The sequence below is a fragment of the Leucoraja erinacea genome, chromosome 28, assembly GCF_028641065.1.
Source record: "Leucoraja erinacea ecotype New England chromosome 28, Leri_hhj_1, whole genome shotgun sequence".
Lineage (NCBI taxonomy): Eukaryota > Metazoa > Chordata > Chondrichthyes > Rajiformes > Rajidae > Leucoraja > Leucoraja erinaceus.
Genome location: NC_073404.1, coordinates 12647072 through 12668742, shown reverse-complemented (window position 1 = coordinate 12668742; position 21671 = coordinate 12647072). Strand labels below are relative to the sequence as shown.

Genomic DNA, 21671 nt, shown 5'->3' with positions numbered 1-21671 from the left:
AAGCGCTTCAACATTGCCTGCACCGTCCCGGTCACCACACCGTCGACCGGGACCCGCGACCAGCCTCTGGCGGAACCCCCGCACCCACCCGGGGTGGCAGCAACCGCGCCCTGCCTCACCCTCCCGGCGCTGGCAGAGGGAGAGGGGACACTGGAGGAGGAGGAGGGGTCTCGGGGAGAGGAGGGGTCCGGACTAGAAGGGTCCTGGGGAGAGCAGGGGTCCCTGGAGGTGGAGGGGTCCAGAGAGTAGAGGTTCTCCTGGGGAGAGGGATCCCGGGGAGAGGGGGGGTCCCGGGGAGAGGGGGTCTCCGCAGCGGGGAGCAGCCGGCTCAGTCTCCACGACAGTTTCCTCTTCCTCTGGGGCTGCGCTGCCGGCTCCTCCCCGTTGGGCGCCACCGACGTCCGGCGCTGCCCCGGGGTGAACCTGGTGCCTTCGGCGAAGGAGACGGACGGCCGCTTGGCTTTGGCGATGCTGGAGGTGCGGGGGATGGGCGTCGGGTCCCAGCCGTCCGCGGGCAGGTAGTTACAGCGGGAGCTCATCTCCTGGAAGCCGCCGCCTGCCGGGCGGGGGACTCCGTCTGTGAGGGGGCAGAGGCGGCGAGGGTCAACTCCATCCCCTGCCCCACCCCCAGCATTCTCCCGTCCCCTACCCCCTACACACACCCCTGCCACCACCCACTTCATTGTCCCGTCCCCCACCCCAGCTCCCACCCGGGTACAATGGGAGGGAGAGAGGGTCTGGGTGATGCTGTTGGGGGGGGGGGGGGGTTAAGAGGCGAGGGCAGATGGAGTTTAACGGGCGGTGAGAGGCAGGTGGCAAACGCGGGGGGAGGGAAAGGACAGGAGTCAGAGGAGGGGAGAGGGAAGAGAGAGGAGGGGGTGGGGCAGGGGGAGAGGATGGGACAGGAGAGAGTAAGGGGAGGGACAAGGGGTTTCGTGGTGGCCTTGTGAGCTCCTGCCCCGGCGATGCCTCGCCCCGCTCTTCCCCACCGCTCACCTTCCATCGGAGGGGTACAGTAGACGGGCCCATCGCCACTCGTCTCGAAGGAGGAGAAGGACGCGGAGTCCCAGGCGGCGGACGGGGAGTCGATGAAGCTGCAGTTGAAGCTGACGTCGGCATCGTGGTGCAGGACTGGGGGAGGCCGGACACCGTTACACTCCCTCAGACACGCACACCGCAACCGGCCCCTCACCCCCCCCCCCCCTCCCTCCCCTCTCACTCACACCCCACCCACCCACCCTCCCCCTCCCCTCCCCTCTCCTCACCTCGCCACTCCCTCCCCTCTCACTCACCACCCCACCCACCCTCCCCTCCCCTCTCACTCCCCCCGTCCCAATCCCCCCTCCCCCCCTTCCCCATCCCTCCCCTCCCCTCTCACTCACCACCCCTCCCCTCCCAATCCCCCCTCTCCATCCCTCCCCTCTCATTCACCACCCTCCCCTTCCACTCCTCCCCACCCCTCGCTCCTGCCCATGCCCAACTCCACCTTCCCACACTGCCGCCCTTTCCCACCGCCGCACCGATGCCAAGCCAATATTGCCCATTGCCCGCTCGCGATGCGTCATCACATCCAATGTAACAGCTACCCGGCCTTCCCAGTTTATGAATGATCACAAAGGTTTTCTCCACATATGCGCCCTAACCTGATGAGTATTCCAGGATTCTCTGCCTCATTTCAGATTGCCTTGTGAGATGGAAGGAGGCCGTTCGATCCGTCAAGTCTTTGCCATCTCTGAGAGATCCCAGTCTCATCATCTCCCGCCCCTTCATGTGTCCACTCCCCCCCCCCCCCCCCAACCTCTGAACCTCTGTCACCCCCCCCCCCTCCCCCTCCGATGGTCCAATCACAGCCCCATCCACACCAGTGTCCAATCACAGTCCAGGTGTTCCCCACACCTGTACCCAATGTCCAATCACAGCCCAGGTCTCCCCCCACACCTGTACCAACCCACCCAATGGCGGGCAGGCTGCGGCTCACCTGTGATTTTGGGCAGCTTCTGGTTGCCGAGGGAGAGGCAGGGGGCGGCGGTGCCCAGGTTTGCCAGCACCCCACGCACGTGGTGCTTCATCCTGGCCAGCGGTGCCCGATCTTCATCCACAGCCCTGCACACACAGTGTCTCAATATTTAATAAGAACCTGAGGGGTAGCTTTTTCATGCAAAGGGTATTGGGCGTATGGAACGAGCTGCCAGAGGAGGTAGTTGAGGCAGGTACTATCGCAACATCAAAGAATCAATTAGACAGGTACATGGATAGGAGGAATATGGGCCAAATACAGGCAGGCGGGACTAGTGTAGCTGGGACATGTTGGCCGATGTGGGCAAGGTGGGCCGAAGGGTCTGCTTCCACGCTGTAAGTCTCTATGACTCAAATCGGGGATATATCGTAGGGGGAGGGGGGGGGGGCGGGGAAGTGATGGGAGGGTCTGTAGTAAAGGTCGGGATTAAGGGAATTGCAAAGAAAATAACTTAGCTGGAGATATGAAGTGGACAAAAATGCTGGAGAAACTCAGCGGGTGAGGTAGCATCTACGGAACGAAGGAAATAGGCAACGTTTCGGGTCGAAACCCTTCTTCAGACTGATATGAAGTTGGGGCGGGTGGAAGAAAGGAAGAGGTGGAGACAGAGGGTGGAGGGGGAGCTGAGAAGGGGAGGAGAAAGTAAGGACGACCTGAAATTAGAGAAGCCAATGTTCATACCGTTGGGGTGCAAACTGCTCAAGCGAAATACGAGATGCTGCTCCTCCAATTTACGGCGGTTCTCACTCTGGTCGTGGAGGAGGCCCAGGACGGAAAGGTCGGATTCGGAATGGGAGGGGGAGTTGAAGTGCTGAACCACCGGGAGATCAGGTTGGTTATTGCGAACCGAGCGGAGGCGTGACCGCCAAGCCTACGCTTGGTCTCCCGGTGTAGAGCAGCTGACATCTAGAGCAGCGGATGCAGTAGATGAGGTAACATGAAGAGTAGGATTGTGTTTGGGAGTTGTACAAATAACAAGGGTCGAAGAGGGGCGTCATATGGCGGGCAGTCGCTGGGTTACGACAGGGATCTCTTCTGTTTTCCTTATCAATAAGCTTTTATTCAGGACTCCAGGGCCTGAGCTATAGGGAGAGGTTGGGCAGGCTAGGACTTTATGGAGCGCAGGAGGCCAGGGGTGATCTTCTGGAGGTGTATAACATCTTGCGGGGAATTGATAGGATATTTTCCCCAGAGTAGGAGAATCAAGAACTACATGGCAGAGGTTAAAGATTTAATGGGAACTTCAAGGGTGACTTTTTTTACTCAGAGTTGTATGCAAATGTAAAGAGCTGCAGTAATAACAACATTTAAAGGACATTTGGATAGGTACATCAATAGGAACGGTTTAGGAAATTGGCCAAACACAGGCAAATGGCTGAGATCATCATAGATTGGGCATCATGGTCAGCATGGACAATTGGGGCCGAAGGGCCAGTTTCCGTGCTGTACTAGCTCCGTCACTCTATTCCATAGTCACAATCGACATAACACAACAATAATCAGAACTGATATTCTCTCCGTTTGCAAAACAATTAACCATCAAATGACTCGAGTTGATGAAATGCCCACTGTTGCTAAGAAGGCCTCGCATGCCCCCAGTGGGCACCGTGTGCTCCCTCTCCAGGGACACGGGCACGGGTTTAAACCCAAAGAGGGACAGGCGGTCGGCTTGGGCAGAACCCTCGACTGCCCGCAGCCTGGACACGTGAATGGCCCCATCTTGGCCAGGCCCTGGAACTAACTGAACAAGAAACCCCGCGCTGTACCAAAACCTAATTGACCGAAACAGCTCAAAACCCAAATCATTTAGTTTAAGTTAGAGATACAGCGCGGAAACCGGCCCTTCGGCCCTTCGGCCCTTCGGCCCGTGTCCGCGCCGACCTGCGACCCCCACCGCCCCACACACATACACACATACACACACACACACACACACACACACCAACACTATCCTACACACACGCACTAGGGACAATTATAATTTTACTTAAGCCAATTAACTTATAAACTTGTACGTCTTTGGAGTGCGGTAGGAAACCGGAGCACCTGTAGAAAATCCATGCATGTCATGGGGTGAACGTGCAAACTCCGTACAGACAGCACCCGTAGTCAGGATCGAACCCGGGTCTCTGGCGCGGTAAGGCAGCAACTCTACCGCTGCACCGCCGAGCAGGTCGGAATTGGACAGAAACAGTGCCCGGGAGAGGCAGTGGAGACCGAGACATCAGCCATCATCTTCTAAAATTCAACTGATTCTAGGACGTTCCCCTGATACTTGGCGCTGGGGCGTGGCGGCTCTTTGTGTGCTGGACAGAGAGCAGGATCTACTACCATTCAATACCATCGCTCGGCTAAATCTCCTTTATGGCGGTAAATCTAGACATCTATATTCTGTACTCTGTGTCTCCCCCACTGATCTAACTATCGTGTTGGAGTTGGTTTAGTTTGATTTAGTTTAGAGATACAGCGCTTTCACATCCTACACACTAGAAGCAATTTAAAGAAGCTAATTAACCTACAAACCCGCGTGTCTGTGGGATGTGGCAGGAACACCAGAGCACCCGGAGGAAACCCACGCGGTCACCTGGAGAAGGTACAAACTCCGTACAGACAGCCCCTGAGGTCAGGATCGAACCTGGGTCTCGGGTGCTTTAAGGCAGCAGATGTACCGCTGCGCCATCGTGCCGCCCCTGACCATTGTATTGACGTATATTGGAGCCATTGTGGGTATTACCTGATTGATGATATAGGAAGTTTATTATTGTACCTCGCTGCACGTGACAACAATAAACCGAAACCTACCACCAAGTCCGGCCTCCCACCGCCTCCCCTCCACCCCCAGGACCTGTTCCCCGAGTCTCCCCCCACGGTCACTACTCACCTGCCAGTGGCGTCGTCCGAGTTACGTCCACAGCAGCAGCAGAGGGCACAGAGGAGGAGGAGGAGCAGGAGCAGAGGGAGCAGCACGGCAGTAGTCACCACACCGGCCTTACCTGGCAATGCGGGGGGAAGAGAAGAGCAGAGTCCGTGAACAGCGCCCTAGAACGGGGAGTATCAGAGAGGGGACCCCGGGGCCGGGGTAGGCAGACCAGCGGGGGGCGGGGGGGGGGGGGGGGGGATTAATCTCGGGTGCAGTCACTTAACCGGGGGGGTTAGAGCAAGGATGGTCCGGCTACCATTGGGGATTGACTGGGAGAAACTGCACTGCTCCTGGTCCTTTCTCTCTCTCCCATTCATTCCTAGTTCCCTTTGTCGGGGTCAGTATCCTGGAACAGAGTTCCTGTTGGGATTATCCTTCCTCCGGTTATTTTTCAAATTCCACACGGCGGGAGTCGGGACCTCCCGTAGCCCCTCATCGCGGGAGCAGAGTGAATCACACAGAGGATTCACCGCTACCCCACCCCACCGCGGGCACCAGCCACTTGTGGCACCGGCTCAACCCCCGTCCGCGCGGGATACCGGGAATTGTGGGAAGCAGATCCTATCCCCATACAATGAGGGATACCTGGAAGCACCGGGATCTAATTCAATCCCAGTCTGGTGTGAGATGCAGGAGATGATAGGAGCACAGGGATCAGTCCAATTACAATCCAAAGAGGGATATCTGGATGCACTGGGAACCAGCCGATCCCAATCCAGTGTGGGGTACAGGAGAGAGATGGGAGCACCTGGATCTATTCAAATTCCAATCCAAAGAGGGATTTGTGGAAGAGATGGGAGCACTGGGAAGAATCCCTCCAATATGGATATCTGGGAACGCTGGGAATAGTCTAATTCCAATCCAGGCTGGGAAATAAGGGAGAGGTGGGAGACGGAAACATACCAATCCCAATCCAAAGAGGGATTTGGGGGGAGATGGGAGCACTGGGAGCAATCCTATCCTAATCCAATGCGGGATAACTGGAAGCACTGGAATCCTGCCCAATCCCAGTGTAATGTGGGACACGGGAGAGACCTGGGACCAGGCCAGATCCCAGCCTGAGATGGGATACCAGGATAACAAGGAGCAGGACCATCCCCCCTCCCGCAGCCGGCTTCAGGGCCACCCTGGGATGCCGGCCCGTTCCCATCGCCGCAGGACCACTCACTGAGATGGCAGCGTCCGGTGACTTGATGGCACGAACTTCCCAGACAGCCGCACGCCGTCGAGCAGTTCACCCCGTGGGTTCCCGCCGGGCAGCTGGAATTACAACTGGAAAACAACAGCAACAGATTCAGCACCGGGAACAGGTGGGAAACTGGGCAGAGAAGGGAATGGTTTAAAAGCGACCCGAAGGGCAGGTTTCTTTACACAGAGGGTGATGGGGGTGTGGAGTGAGCTGCCAGAGGCAGAGACCTGTACAGACATCACATTGAAAGGACACTTAGACGGGTACATAGACAGGAAAGGTTTGTAGGGATTCGCGACAGGTGCAGGTATGTGGGACTAGCCCAGACACGCAGCTTGGGTGGTATGGACAGAGTGGGCTGAAGGGCCTGTTTCCTTGCTGTATAACTCTATGATTCCCAGCCCACAGTGTTGACAGAAATGTTGTGCAGTTACAGAGGGCGGGTCCGTCACTCACTGATGGGCATGAGGGGTGGGTCCCAGGTGTGTACCTGCCCTGTCACTCACCTGTCCCCGGTATATCCAGGGTACGTGGGGAGTAGGACCCAGGCGTGTGTACGTTCATAAGTTACGTTCATAAGTTATAGCGGCAGAATTAGGCCATTCGGCCCATCAAGTCTACATTTCCCTCTCAACCCAATTCTCCCGCCTTCTCCCCACAGCCCCTGATAAACTTACTGATCAGCAATCTGTCAATATTTGCCTTAAAAATATTCATTAATTTGCCCCCCACAGCCGCCTGTGGCAATGAATTTTACAGATGACAGGGACCAGGTTCTGTGATGGATCACACACATGTCCCTGGTATATGCATGGTAGTGGGGTGTGGGTCCCAGGTGTGTGTACCTGCCCTGTGATGGATCACTCACCTGTCCCCAGTATATCCCACGTCGCAGACACACTCCCCCGTCACATGATGGCATGTTCCATGGTAGCAGTCTGCGCAGTGCGATCGGCAGCCTGTCCCATATGTCCCAGGCACGCAGGGGGTGTCACATCTGGTAACAACAAGACCGGTCACCGTGTGAACAGATGTGGTACTGATCCCAACTACCGCCCGTCCCACAGACCTGCACACGTCCCACGGGGGTAGCACTGGGCACAGTATTGTGGGAGGGGCGGTGAGGGAGCGCCGCGCTGTGGGGGGGGGGGGGGGGGGGGTGAAGGAGCGCCGCGCTGTGGGAGGGGCGGCGAGGGAGCGCCACGCTGTGGGAGGGGCGGCGAGGGAACGCCGCGCTGTGGGAGGGGCGGTGAGGGAGCGCCGCGCTGTGGGGAGGGGGGGGGTGGTGGGAGCGCCACGCTGTGGGAGGGGCGGCGAGGGAGCGCCGCGCTGTGGGGAGGGGGGTTGAATGAGTCCCCCGCTCTGGGAAGGGCGATGAGGGAGGGAGGCGAGGGCTGGGGTGGGGAGGCGCTGACGTACCTGGGACCGGTCCAGCCCGGGTTACAGGAGTCACAGTGACCGGTGCGGGGGTGACAGGGTGCCCCGTTCCCGCACATGGGGCACTGTAGGGTGCAGCGGCTTCCATACGACCCAGCGGCGCAGAGCTGGTCGCAGCGATCTCCCTTCCAGCCCCCCTCACACAGAATGCAGGACCCGTTGACGGGTGAGCAGGGATACCCTTCCTTACAGTGGCCACACCTGGGGTAGACATACCACAGTTAACCCCGCCCTACCCCTGCACACCCCCTCAAACCAATCCCAACATTCCCTCCACAGACGCTGCCTGGCCCACCGAGGTTTCGTTTCGTTTCGAGAAACAGGCCCTTCGGCCCATCGAGTCCGCCCTGACCAATGATCCCAGCAGATTAACGCCATCCTACCCACACTAGGGCCAATTTACATTTATACCAAGCCAATTAACCTGTACGTCTTTGGAATGTGGGACAAAACCCACGCGGCCACGGGGAGAACGTACAAACTCCGTACAGACAGCACCCGTAGTCGGGATCGAACCTGGGTCTCTGTAAATCAGCAACTCTATCGTTGTGCTACCAATCTAGTTACGTATTAAAGTATTTCCTGCATATGAATACCATCTATCTGCCTGACAGGAACCATTTGACTGAAACTATGTTGAAGAGAAGGGTGCACTCACCTTTCAGTAGCAAATGTATTGGTCAAAATTAATTGGAGTGAAAGTGTAACATTGAGGGGAGAAGGTACACACTACGTATAGACAGCGCCCGTAGAACCCGGGTCTCTGGCGCTGCAAGCGCTGTAAGGCAGCAACTCTACCGCTACGCCGCCCGTCTATCTATACATAACTACATAATCGCCCGGTTCTATATTAGTTCTATAGACGAGTTCTATATTATCCCACTTTCTCATTCGTTCCCTACACACTAGGGTCAATTTACAGAAGCCAATTGATCTACAAACCCGCACCTCTTCGGGATGTAGGAGGAAACCCAAGCACCCGAAGGAAACTCACGGTAAGGTATTCTACACCGACTTTAGTGGAGACACAATGACGGTGGATTCAAAATGATCATGGCCATAAAAAGGAGGGTAGTTATCGAGAGGTGTTAGTCACACCAGTTGTGTTCCACCGGGATCAATTAGTTTGTGAGATATACAAAAGATAAGGACGAAAAATGTAGGTAGGTTGATTACTAAGCTCGCAGATGACAAGAAAATAGTGGGAGTTGTGGATAGTGAGGAAGGTTGTCAAGGGAAACTGCAGAATATAGATCCATTGGAAAAGTGGGTGGAGAAACGGTAGATGGAATTTCATCTGGAGAAGCATGAAGTGTTGCACTTGAAGAGGTCAAATGTAAGGGTAAAGTGTACAATTGATGGCAGCATGTACAAAGGGAAATTGGGATTGAAGTCTATAGTTCCCTGAGAATGGCAACACATGAGAATAGAGGTGATAAAGAAAACACGACATGGTCAGGGCATTAAATATAAAAGTAGGGAACTCAGGGTGCAGTTGTAAAAACAAAGGCCACATTTGGAGTATTGAATGCATTTATGGTCATCCCATTAACAAGAAGGATGTGGAGAAGGTGGCCACGAGGTTTACCAGTATAATGCCTGGATTTGATGGTATTAACTATATAAACTTGGAAGGGTAGGGGACTCGAGGACCAGAGGACATAGGTTCAAGTTGAAGGGGAAATATTTAATAGGAATCTGAGCGGCAATTTTTGCACATAAAGGGTGGTTGGTGTATGAAACAAGCTGCCAGAAGAGGCAGTTGAGGCAGGGACTATCCCAATGTTTAAGAAGCAGTTACGCAGATACGTGGATAAGGCAGGTTTGGACGGATAGGGATCAAACGCAGCCTGGTGGGACTTATGTAGCTGGGACATGTTGGCCGGTGTGGGCAAGTTGGGCTGAAGGGCCTGTTTCCACTCTGTAAAAGACTATGGCACTAAGAGGGTTTCCTGAAACAGTGGATATTCCAAATAAAGGAGGGAGCATACTTGTCATTGTATTGAGAAACAAGGCTGTCCTGGCCACTATTGACTCTTTGCAGCATCTGCAATAAACAACTGCATGAACAACAGCAGAAATGCAGCAGATTGCGCAGTTGACATGCATCGCGGGCTGCCGCCGGCTGTCCATACCTGTTCCTGCAGTCTTGGCCGTAGAGGCCGGCGGCGCATGCCTCGCTGCAAAGGCGACCCTGGTAGCCGGGGAGACAGGTGCAGAGGCCGGTGCTAGGGTGGCACTGTCCATGGTGGCAGAGGCACCGCTGGTCACACAGGGCGCCCCACCAGCCCTGGCCACATTGGCACTCGCCCATGCGCTGTGTGCAGGGCGAGGGGCCGCAGTAACAGGGGATGTTGCACCTCTTGCCCCAGTAGCCAGAGGAGCAGTTGCAGTGGCCGGTCCGCGGGTTGCACAGCGAGTTGGCCGGGTGGCAGTGACAGGGCCTGGAGCAGTCGGCACCCCACCAGCCCGTCTCGCAGCGGCACTGCCCATTCCTCGCGTCGCAGCGGCCCCGCACACATCCACAACTGCGGCCGCAGCCCGGGCCCCAGCGGTCCTGGTTACAGGTGCATCTTCCCGACGTGGCGTCACATGTGCCGTGGGGGTGACACGGGCACGACTCACGGCAGTCCGGACCCCAGAACTGGTCCGGGCAGGCTGCGGGTACAACACACAAGCTGCTGAGCACACTCTGTCCATGGGAACAGAAACACACACTGCCCGGCCTATTACACACACGCACACTGTCCGGCCTGTTACACACACACACACACACACACACACACACACACACACACACACACACACACACACACACACACACACACACACACACACACACACACACACACACACACACACTGCCCGGCCTGTCACTCACACACACGGGCACACGCATAGACACACTGTCCTGGGGAACAACACGGCACACTGCTCGACTATTACATGTACACACACAGGCATGCACACGCACACACACATGGTCACACATGGACATGCACACACACAGAGGCACAAAATGGGGCACATATGGGACACACACACACATGAGAAACAGCACCACACACTGAAACACACACACACACAAACACACACGGTGGGGGTGGGGGGTGGGGTTAGAGTAGGGTGTGGGGTAGAGTGGGGTGTGGGGTAGGTGGGGTGGGGTGGGGTGGGAATGGGGTGTTGTAGAGTGGGGTGGGGGTGGAGCAGGGTCGGGTGAATTGGACAGTACCCTAGCTTGTGGTACAATCCGTGGGGTGGTTGAGGTAGTCATGTCATAAGTGATAAGAGTAGAATTCGTTCATTCGGCCCATCAAGTCTACTCGGCCAATCAATCATGGAGATCTATCGCTCCTAACCCCATTCTCCTGCCTCTTCCCCATAACCGCTGACACCTGTACTAATCAAGAATCCAGTTATCTCTGCCAAAAATGGGGTGGGGGTTGGTGGTGTGGAGTAGTGGGAGGTGGGACAGACTGGGGTCACACAGGGCAATGGTGACCCTGTGGTACTCACGGGTTACGCATTTGGCTCCGAAGTATCCGTGTGGACATCGACACACGCCGGGACGGACACACATCTCTCCCGTCCGGCAGCTCCACGCTCCGGCACACACAGCTGGGGGAGAGAGCCACACCGACATCACACTGGGTCATAGACGTCTGCACCGCTCACCGAGCAACCAACGAGGAACAGTATCGCCCCCTCCACAACGCGGCGCACTCACCGCCCCTCCCACAGCGCCGCCTCTCACCGCCCCTCCCTCACCCCCCCCCCCCCTCACCGCCCCTCCCCATCGCAGCGCTCCTTCACACGACCCTCCCTCGCCGGCCCTCCCTCACCCCCCCCCCCCCCCCCACAGCACGGCACTCCCTCACCGCCCCATCCTCACCACCACTCCCACAGCGCGGCACTCCCTCACCCCCCCCCCCCCCCCCTTCAGCGTCCCTCCCTCACCACCCCTGCCACAGAATGGTACTCCCTCACCGACCCTCCCTCACCGCCCCGCCCACGGTAAGCACCTACCGATGCTGCAGGAGTTCCCCTGCTGTCTCCATCCCGCACAACAGCCCAGCAGTAGGTCAGCACTAGGGGACAAGCAAAGCACGATGAATGCCGACGTGTGGCCTGGTCACTCCGGCCCTGCTCTCTCTCCCGGCCCTGCACCTATCCATTCAAGGGTTGTCTGAGACCTACTGTATGTGATGAGTTTGCGCGTCCACAGACAAGGGCTGTTACCTAGGCGCCGAGGACTAGATCTCTACGTAGTAGATTTTGATAATTATATGACATGTCAATCTGTTATCTGACCAACACTAACAAATATAGTGGTGAAGATGCAGCCAAACGGACTGATCGGTTATAGTCAGCGTGGGTTTGTGCAGGGGAAATAGCATCTCACAAATTTGATTGAGACATTTGAAGAGATGACGGAGAGGTTTGAGGAGGGCTGTGTGGTTGACCTAAGCTACCTGGACAAGGTGCCACGTGGCTAGTCCAGAAGGTTAGATCACATTGGATGCTGAGTGAGATAAATTTGATACCAGGTTGTTTTAACGGTACGGTATGAGCAAGAGGGTGGTGGAAGTGTGTTCTTCAGATTGAAAGCCTGTGACCAGTGATCTGCAGGAGAGATCGGTGCCGGGGCCTTTATTATACGAGGTACAGTAAAATATTTTTTTTGCATGCAGATCAGGAAGGCTATCCCGGTAAAAAGCACAATCCTCAGTACACAACAGGCCACTGTCAATTTGCACGAGGCGCTGTTTTGACGCCATTTATGTAGGTGGCAATGATTAGTAGGTTTGCAATTACATCAAACTGGTATCGTGAGCAGAAGGTTGTCTGAGCTTACAACAGGGATGGGCAAAGGAATACCAGATGGAATTTAACTCGGGCAAGTCTGAAGTGATGTATTTTTAAGAAGTTATACCAAGCCAGGACATACACACGGAAGAAGGGTCTCGACCCGAAACGTGTCTGAAGGGTTTCGACCCAAAATGTCACCCATTCCTTCTCTCCAGAGATGCTGCCTGTTCCAACGAGTTCCAGCTTTTTGTGTCATGCACATTGAATGGCAGGCCCTGTGGAGTGTTATTGGATAATGAGAACCTGGGATACAATCATGTACTGTAAGTGAAAGTGGCCACTCAGGTAGACAGAGTGGTGAAGAAGGGGCAAAGTATGTCTGCTTTCATTGCCTTCACTTGGAGTTGGGTGGTCATGTTACAGTTATACAAATCATTAATTAGCTGGGCTGCACTTGGAGCTTTGTGAGAATCTCTGGTCATAACACTGTTGGGAGGTTATGATTAAACTAGAGAATGCAGAAGAGATTCTCAAGAGCGTTCCTGGCACTGAAGGGCTTGAGTTATACGGGGAGATTGGAAAGGCTGGGACTGTTTCCCTGGAATGAAGGAAACTGTGGGGGTAACTTTTTTGAAGTTTATAAAATAAGAAAGGGCATATTCCGGTTGTTTTCCGAGTCTAAAGCTAGAGGGAATACATGTAAAATGAGAGGAGGAATGTTTAAGAGAGATGAGGAATGGTGGAACGAGCTGCCAGAAGACGTGGTAGATGCGGGTACAATTACTATGTATGGAAGCCGTTTACACAAGTCCGTGGATAGGACAGGTTTACAGGGTCTTAGGCCAAACATGGGCAAATGGGATTCCAGGTATCTTGGCCGTCCGAAGGGGGGGGGGGGTGCGCTGGGGGCGACCTCACCCTCCCCTCCCCCCCCCCCCCCCCTCCCTCCCCCCCCCCCCCCCTCAGTAAGAAAAAAAAACAGATGGCCGCTGGGGCAAAAAAAGAATGCGCCCATCCGCGCCTGCGCAGTTGGGGAAGCGACGCAAAATGACGCCGTCTCTCCGCGCGTGCGCAGTGGGCTCGGGCGGGATCAGACCGCCATTTGTGCTTCACCCATTGAGCTCGATGCCTCGCGTCTACTATAGGTAAGTAGTGGAGGTGGAGGTGGAGGTGTCTTCCAGCCCGCCCGGTCCAGCATTTCCATCCGCGGCGTCAGAGCCTCGTCAACGGCCAGCCTGGCGACCAGAAGACCGAATTTCCCGTCGCCGGGTGGGAGTGGCTGTAACCCCAACACCAGACGCCGCTGCGGCGGAGCCCGCTACCCTCGCCTCCCCCCGCCGCCGGGGCCCAAGCCATCTTCTGACCACGCCACCCCCGCTGGGTCCATGCCACCTTCATCCCCCCCCCCCCCCCCCCCGCCAGAAAGAGGGGGGGATGTGAGAGGGGAAGGGGGAGGGAGAGAGGGGAAGGGAAGGGAGAGAGAGAGATGGGGAGGGTAGAGGGAAAGGGGGAATATCTTTAATGAGATTGTAAAATTGAGGTAGGTTTTAGAGCTTTTATATTTATTTCTCATGAATAATATCAAATAATATCAAACGATTTGAACTGCTTTCTTTGCCTTGATAACAACACTGAAATATATGAATTCGAAAGTTTGTGACTCTTTTTGCAGCATATTTTTAATATAATTTGAATATCACAAAAATCTGCATGTTTTCAGGGTCAGCATGGATCTGTCCGCAGTAATGCAGTAAAACTCTTTAGATTCTGGAGTAGTTCCAGAGGATTGGCGGGTAGCAAACGTAACCCCACTTTTTAAGAAGGGAGGGAGAGAGAAAACGGGGAATTACAGACCAGTTAGTCTAACATCGGTAGTGGGGAAACTGCTAGAGTCAGTTATTAAAGATGGGATAGCAGCACATTTGGAAAGTGGTGAAATCATTGGACAAAGTCAGCATGGATTTACGAAAGGTAAATCATGTCTGACGAATCTTATAGAATTTTTCGAGGATGTAACTAGTAGCGTGGATAGGGGAGAACCAGTGGATGTGGTGTATCTGGACTTCCAGAAGGCTTTCGACAAGGTCCCACATAAGAGATTAGTATACAAACTTAAAGCACACGGCATTGGGGGTTCAGTATTGATGTGGATAGAGAACTGGCTGGCAAACAGGAAGCAAAGAGTAGGAGTAAACGGGTCCTTTTCACAATGGCAGGCATTGACTAGTGGGGTACCGCAAGGCTCAGTACTGGGACCCCAGCTATTTACAATATATATTAATGATCTGGATGAGGGAATTGAAGGCAATATCTCCAAGTTTGCGGATGACACTAAGCTGGGGGGCAGTGTTAGGTGTGAGGAGGATGCTAGGAGACTGCAAGGTGACTTGGATAGGCTGGGTGAGTGGGCAAATGTTTGGCAGATGCAGTATAATGTGGATAAATGTGAGGTTATCCATTTTGTTGGCAAAAACGGGAAAGCAGACTATTATCTAAATGGTGGCCGATTGGGAAAGGGGGAGATGCAGCGAGACCTGGGTGTCATGGTACACCAGTCATTGAAGGTAGGCATGCAGGTGCAGCAGGCAGTAAAGAAAGCGAATGGTATGTTGGCTTTCATAGCAAGAGGATTTGAGTATAGGAGCAGGGAGGTTCTACTGCAGTTGTACAGGGTCTTGGTGAGACCACACCTGGAGTATTGCGTGCAGTTTTGGTCTCCAAATCTGAGGAAGGACATTATTGCCATAGAGGGAGTGCAGAGAAGGTTCACCAGACTGATTCCTGGGATGTCAGGACTGTCTTATGAAGAAAGACTGGATAGACTTGGTTTATACTCTCTAGAATTTAGGAGATTGAGAGGGGATCTTATAGAAACTTACAAAATTCTTAAGGGGTTGGACAGGCTAGATGCAGGAAGATTGTTCCCGATGTTGGGGAAGTCCAGGACAAGGGGTCACAGCTTAAGGATAAGGGGGAAATCCTTTAAAACCGAGATGAGGAGAATTTTTTTGGTGAATCTCTGGAACTCTCTGCCACAGAGGGTAGTTGAGGCCAGTTCATTGGCTATATTTAAGAGGGAGTTAGATGTGGCCCTTGTGGCCAAGGGGATCAGAGGGTATGGAGAGAAGGCAGGTACGGGATACTGAGTTGGATGATCAGCCATGATCATATTGAATGGCGGTGCAGGCTCAAAGGGCCGAATGGCCTACTCCTGCACCTAATTTCTATGTTTCTATGTTTCTAGTCCGTTGATGATGTTGCGGCTGAGGAGGGGGCACATAAGCGTCAAGTCGATAGCCTAATTGTTAAAGAGTTAAAAGATAGCCTAATCGATAAAGAGCTGAGAAGAGGAATCAGAGCTGCCAAGGAAAGGTACTCTGAAAAGTTGAGGCGCAAATTCTCAGCTAGTGACTCTTCTTCAGTTTGGAACGGCATGCAATAAATCATCAGTTATAAGAGGAAAGCCCCCTGCACTTTGGACAATCGTCAGCTGACAAACAACCCTGAAACCCCGTCCTCAACAAACACAGCCAGACCGCAGTCTGCAAAGAATGGACCCTGCACCCTCTCCTTCCCATTCACCACTTCACACCTACTTAAGGCAAGACTCCAGTATGAAAAGAGTGGATCCTTTACCACCCCAACCAACACTTCACACCCACTCACAGCCTGACAAAGACTGGGCCCTTCTACACCCACCCCACTCCAATCACCACTGGACTACACTTCTTCCCACCCTGCTTCCTGTAAGGACTCCATACCCTACTTCCAATTCCTCCGTCTACGCCGCATCTGCTCCACGGATGAGGCGTTCCACACCAGGACATCTGAAATGTCCTCATTATTCAGGGAACGGGGGTTCCCCTCCTCCACCATAAATGAGGCTCGCACCAGGGTCTCTTCCATACCCCGCAACACTGCTCTCTCTCCCCATCCCCGCACTCGCAACAAGGGCCGAGTCCCCCCAGTCCTCACCTTTCACCCCACCAGCCGTCACATACAAAAAGTAATCCTCCGTCAGTTTCGCCACCTCCAACGTGACCCCACCACTCGCCACATCTTCCCATCTCCCCCCATATCTGCCTTCCGCAAAGACCGCTCCCTCCATAACTCCCTTGTCAATTCTTCCCTTCCCTCTCGGTCCACCCCCTCCCTGGGCACTTTCCCTTGCAACCGCAAGAGATGCAACACTTGTCCCTTTACCTCCCCCCTCGACTCCGTTCAAGGACCCAAGCAATCGTTCCAGGTGCGACAGAGGTTTACCTGCATCTCTTCCAACCTCATCTATTGCGTCCGCTGCTCTAGATGTCAGCAGATCTATATCGGTGAGACCAAGCGGAGGTTTGGCGATCGTTTCGCCGAACACCTCCGCTCGGTCCGCAATAACCAAGCTGACCTCCCGGTGGCTCAGCACTTCAACTCCCCCTCCCACTCCGTCTCCGACCTCTCTGTCCTGGGTCTCCTCCATGGCCACAGCGAGCAGCACCGGAAATTGGAGGAACAGCACCTCATATTCCGTTTGGGGAGTCTGAACATCGAATTCTCCCAATTTTGTTAGTCCTTGCTGTCTCCTCCCCTTCCTCAGCCCCCCTGCTGTCTCCTCCCATCCCCCAGCCTTCGGGCTCCTCCTCCTTTTCCCTTTCTTGTCCCCACCCACTCCCGCCCCCGATCAGTCTGAAGAAGGGTTTCGGCCCGAAACGTTGCCTATTTCCTTCGCTCCATAGATGCTGCTGCACCCGCTGAGTTTCTCCAGCTTTTTTGTGTAACCTTCGATTCTCCAGCATCTGCAGTTCCCTCTTAACCACTTCACACCCAATTACTCATTTTTAACCAGTACCTGCAAAGATGTACTGTCCCTGCCTGCTTCAAAGTCTCCACTATTGTCCCTGTACCTAAAAAGGCATGGATTACTGGTCTTAATGACTACAGGCTTGTCGCACTGACCTCTGTAGTCATGAAGACCCTTGCAAGGCTTGTGCTGACCAAGCAGAAAAATATCACAATCCCCCTGCTGGACCCTCTGCATTTTACATATTGGGCCAATAGATCTGTGGATGACGCAGTCAATCTGGGCCTGCACTTCATCCTCCAGCATCTATACCGCCAGGAGACATATGCAAGGATTTTGTTTGTTGATTTTAGCTCTGCATTCAACCATTGTGCCAGAGCTACTATGCTCCAAACTTTCTGAGTTGACTGTGCCTGAACCCTTCTGTCGGTGGATCACCAGCTTTCTGACAGACAGGAAGCAGCATGTGAGGTGGGAAAGCATATCTCAGTCCCGCAAACGCTTAGCATAGGAGCACCGCAAGATGTGTATCTCCTCTCTCCTCTACTCTCTCTACACCAATTACTGCATCTCCACAGACACCTCTGTCAAGCTTCTCAAGTTTGCAGATGACACAACCCTGATTGGACTGATCCAGGATGGGGATCTCATTACTCTTTTCAGTTTGACATCTTTCCTATAACATGGTGCCCAGAACTGAACACAATATTCTAAATGCAGTCTCACCAACGTCTTATACAACTGCAACATGACCTCCCAACTTCTATACTCAATACTCTGACTGATGAAGGCCAAAGTGCCAAAATACTTTTTGATTACCTGGCTAATTAATCCAGGTCCTACTGCAATCTTTCACAACCATCTTCACTATTTGCAAATCCACTCACTTCTATATCATCAGAAAACTTGCAAATCTTGCCCTGTTCTGTGACGCTTCACAGAGTGCTGGAGTAACTCAGCCGGTCAGGCTGAGAATAGAAGTTGGGCCAACCAAAGGGCCTATTCCATGCTGCATGATCCTAAGCCTCAATGTCAGAATCTAAATCTTTCAACAATTAAACTGCGTTGTACTCAGTTTCTTACCATCGCTTCCCCCGTTTAGTTTAGTTTAGTTTGGAGATACGGAGTGGAAATAGGCCCGAAGGCCCACCAGGTCTTGCCAAACAGCGACCCCCATACACTCGCACTGTCCTGCACATGAAGGACAATTTACAATTTACAGAAGCCAATTAACCTGCAAACCTGCAAGTCTTTAGAGTGTGGGAAGAGACTGGAGAACCCAAAGAAAATCCACATGGTCGCATGGAGAACATGCAAACTCCGTACAGACAGCACCTGTGGTTAGGATTGAACCTGCGTCTCTGGCACTGTGAGGCAGCAGCTCTACCGCTGCGCCACTGTGCAGCCCTTGTTTCTTGAACGAAGAACAAACTGATGAAGGTACTCTGAAGGAGTCTGAAGAAGGGTTTCGGCCCGAAACGTTGCCTATTTCCTTCGCTCCATAGATGCTACTGCACCCGCTGAGTTTCTCCAGCTTTTTTGTGTATCTTTGATGAAGCTACTCAGCAGGCCAGGCAGCATCTGTGGAGGCAGTGGGATAGTCAACGTTTTGGGATGAGACCCTGCATCAGGACTATTGTTGACCACCCCTCTGCCTACACAGATGCTGCCTGACCGGCTGAGTTTGCCTGTTGCTGCATATTTCACTGTCTGCCCACAGTTTACATAGAGACAAGCTGATGTTAGGGCTGAGAATTCAGCGCCATCCACCCTGTTTAATGGGAAACAAACATCCCTGGGCAAGGAGGAACATTATGGGCCAGCATCGGGAGTCATGGCAGTGGGATATCGATGGGGAGAGGAGACAGGCAGAGGCAGGTACACCAAGGCACACACAGAACACAGAACACAGAAATGTACAGCACAGGAACAGGCCCTTCAGCCCACAACATCTGTGCCGAACATAACCTCAAGTTGAAGTAATCTCCTCTGCCTGAACAATTACTTTAGACTTTCGAGATGCAGCAGCAAACAGGCCCTTTGGCCCACCTAGTCTGCGCCGATCAGTGATCAACCCGTACACTAGCACTATCCTACACACTGGGGACAATTTACAATTTACAGAAGCCAATTGACTTACCAACCTGTATGTCTTTGGAGTGTGGGGGAAAATCGGAGCACCTGGAGAAAACCCACTCGGTTACGGGGAGAACGTACAAACTCTGCACAACACCAGTAGCCAGGATCGAATCTGGGTCTCTGGCACTGTAAGGCAGGAACTCAAACACTGTGCCACTATACTGTACATGAATACATATCCATATCCACATCCCTCCATTCCCTGCTTATCCATGTGCCTATCCAAACGCCTCTTAAACACCACTCTCATATCTACCTCCACCACCACCCCTGGCAGTGTGCTCCAGGCACCCACCACTCTATGAGTAAAAAACATGCTCCATACATACCATTTATACTTTGTCCCTCTTACCTTAAAGTTACACCGTCTAGTCTTTGACAGTTCCACACTGGAGAAGGGTACCTTCCATTTATGCCACCCACAATTTAAAAAACTTCTATCAGTTCTCCCCTCAGCCTCAGACTAACCAGGGAAAACAATGCAAGTTTGTCCAATCTCTCCTTATAGCTGACAGACACCCTGTCTGTGCCTCTCATAGTTTTACATACTTCTCCCAGCAGAGGAAAGGCAGAGATTGATCAGACCAGATTCAGCAGCCCAGCGGGCGGGAGGGAGGGAGGGGGTCACCGAGACACAGAACACAAGCAGGTGATGGATTACCTTGCTGAACGACAGACGTTGGCTCCATCAGGGTCGAGTGGTGGAAGAACGGAGGTGTACGTCAGTGGGAACACACTGAGCAGCAGGAAGAGGGTGCCCATGTCAGGAGGGTGAGAGCCTGGGCACGGGACTCCCGGCCTGGACTAGCCGGCTCCGTCCCCCCTCCCCCCTGCCCTGTGCTGCTGCCACCAGCATCAGGCTCTGTCCTGTCCCTCTGACTGGCTCCGATCCGGATGTCACAGCCTGGCTTCCTTGCCGGAATTGAGGCTTTTTACTCGGGAAGTTGGTGGGGGTGGGGAGGCAGTTCCTGCTATTCAGTTCCTCAGGAACAAAGGGAATCGACGGTGGAGAGCAGATGTTTGTGTTGGAGGGATGCTTCTAATGGAGGGACAATCGACAGACAATTCCGTGGTCACCCCACCCTGAGCAAGGCCATTCAGCCCATCCACTCCTGCTGCTGCCCATGTGAATGACATAAGGAATTGTGGAAATGTGGAGTCAGTTGCAGTGCGGCGCTCCCTCACCACCCCTCCCACACGTGAAGCTCCATCTCCACCCCTCCCACGGGTCAGGCCTGTGCATCTTACCCTGGTGGCCAGCCCTGCCCTCTGTGCTTCAGTGACTGGCATCTTGGCTATTCTGTGCCACTCTGGGTGGGGAACCATGGATTGGAACCATGTATTGTCATTCTGCTGACTGGATAGTATTTCACTGTACCTTGGTACAAGTGACAATAAACTAAACTGTAACTGTAGTTACATCTACAGCCACATCTAACTCCCTCTTGCTATATTTAAGAGTGAGTTAGATGTGGCCCTTGTGGCTAAAGGGATCAGGGGGTATGGAGAGAAGGCAGGGACAGGATACTGAGTTGGATGATCAGCCATGATCATATTGAATGGCAGTGCAGGCTCGAAGGGCCGAATGGCCTACTCCTGCACCTATTTTCTATGTTTCTATGTTCTTATGTTAGCAAAGGACAATCAGCCCATCTAGTATAAGCCAGCTGACAAAGCAACCTCATTGAGGATGAACTTCCTAAAGCAATCTCATTGCCAATTAACTTCCCACATTTCCATCAACTCTGCCACCCACCTATTCCAGGGGTAGTTTACAGCAGCCTTGAGACAACCAACCTGCACATTCCTGGGAAGTGGAGGGGAACTGTTGCACTCAGGGAAAGCCCATGCATGCAGAGGAGAATGTGCAAACTCCACACCATCCAGTCCTTCAGCCCACCGAGTCTGCACCGACCAGCGATCACCCATACACAGGTTCACTATTATACACTAGGGACAACTTACCTATTAACCAACAAACCAAACTTTTATTATGACCGTATGCATACTAGTGGGAGGGAGGAACTGAAAGGAATCCACATTAGTCAGGAAATGGTGTTAGGTAAACTGTTGGGACTGAATGCAGATAAATCCCCAGGGCTTAATGGTCTGCATCCCAAAGAGGTGGTCCTAGATCATTTTCCAATGTTCTATAGACTCTGGATCAGTTCATATGGACTGGAGGGTAGTTAATGTAACTCCACTTTTTAAGAAAGAAGGGAGAGAGAAAACAGGGAATTATAGACCAATCAGCCTTATATCGGTAGTGGGGAAGATGCTTGAGTCGATTATTAAAGATGTAATAGCAGGGCATTTGGTAAAGCAGTGAAAGGATCGGTCAAAGTCAGCATGGATTTATGAAGGGGAAATG

At 53.4% G+C, this 21671-nt stretch overlaps 1 protein-coding gene across 1 annotated transcript in view; it reads right to left on the bottom strand.

Moving 5' to 3' along the window:
* scarf1 (scavenger receptor class F, member 1) overlaps nt 1-20438 on the bottom strand; it is a 20742-nt gene extending 304 nt beyond the window's left edge. Inside the window, exons 1-11 of the mRNA XM_055657410.1 lie at nt 19962-20438; nt 11590-11651; nt 11080-11181; nt 9699-10221; nt 7546-7764; nt 6995-7123; nt 6106-6209; nt 4899-5010; nt 1979-2103; nt 997-1131; nt 1-577 (exon numbers count right to left, since the gene is read on the bottom strand). The exon at nt 1-577 is cut by the window's left edge and continues 304 nt beyond it. Coding sequence (XP_055513385.1) covers nt 1-577; nt 997-1131; nt 1979-2103; nt 4899-5010; nt 6106-6209; nt 6995-7123; nt 7546-7764; nt 9699-10221; nt 11080-11181; nt 11590-11651; nt 19962-20062 — 2189 coding nt within the window. The 5' untranslated portion in view covers nt 20063-20438. The remainder of the gene's footprint in view (nt 578-996; nt 1132-1978; nt 2104-4898; nt 5011-6105; nt 6210-6994; nt 7124-7545; nt 7765-9698; nt 10222-11079; nt 11182-11589; nt 11652-19961) is intronic.
* Between the last annotated feature and the right edge of the window lie 1233 nt (nt 20439-21671).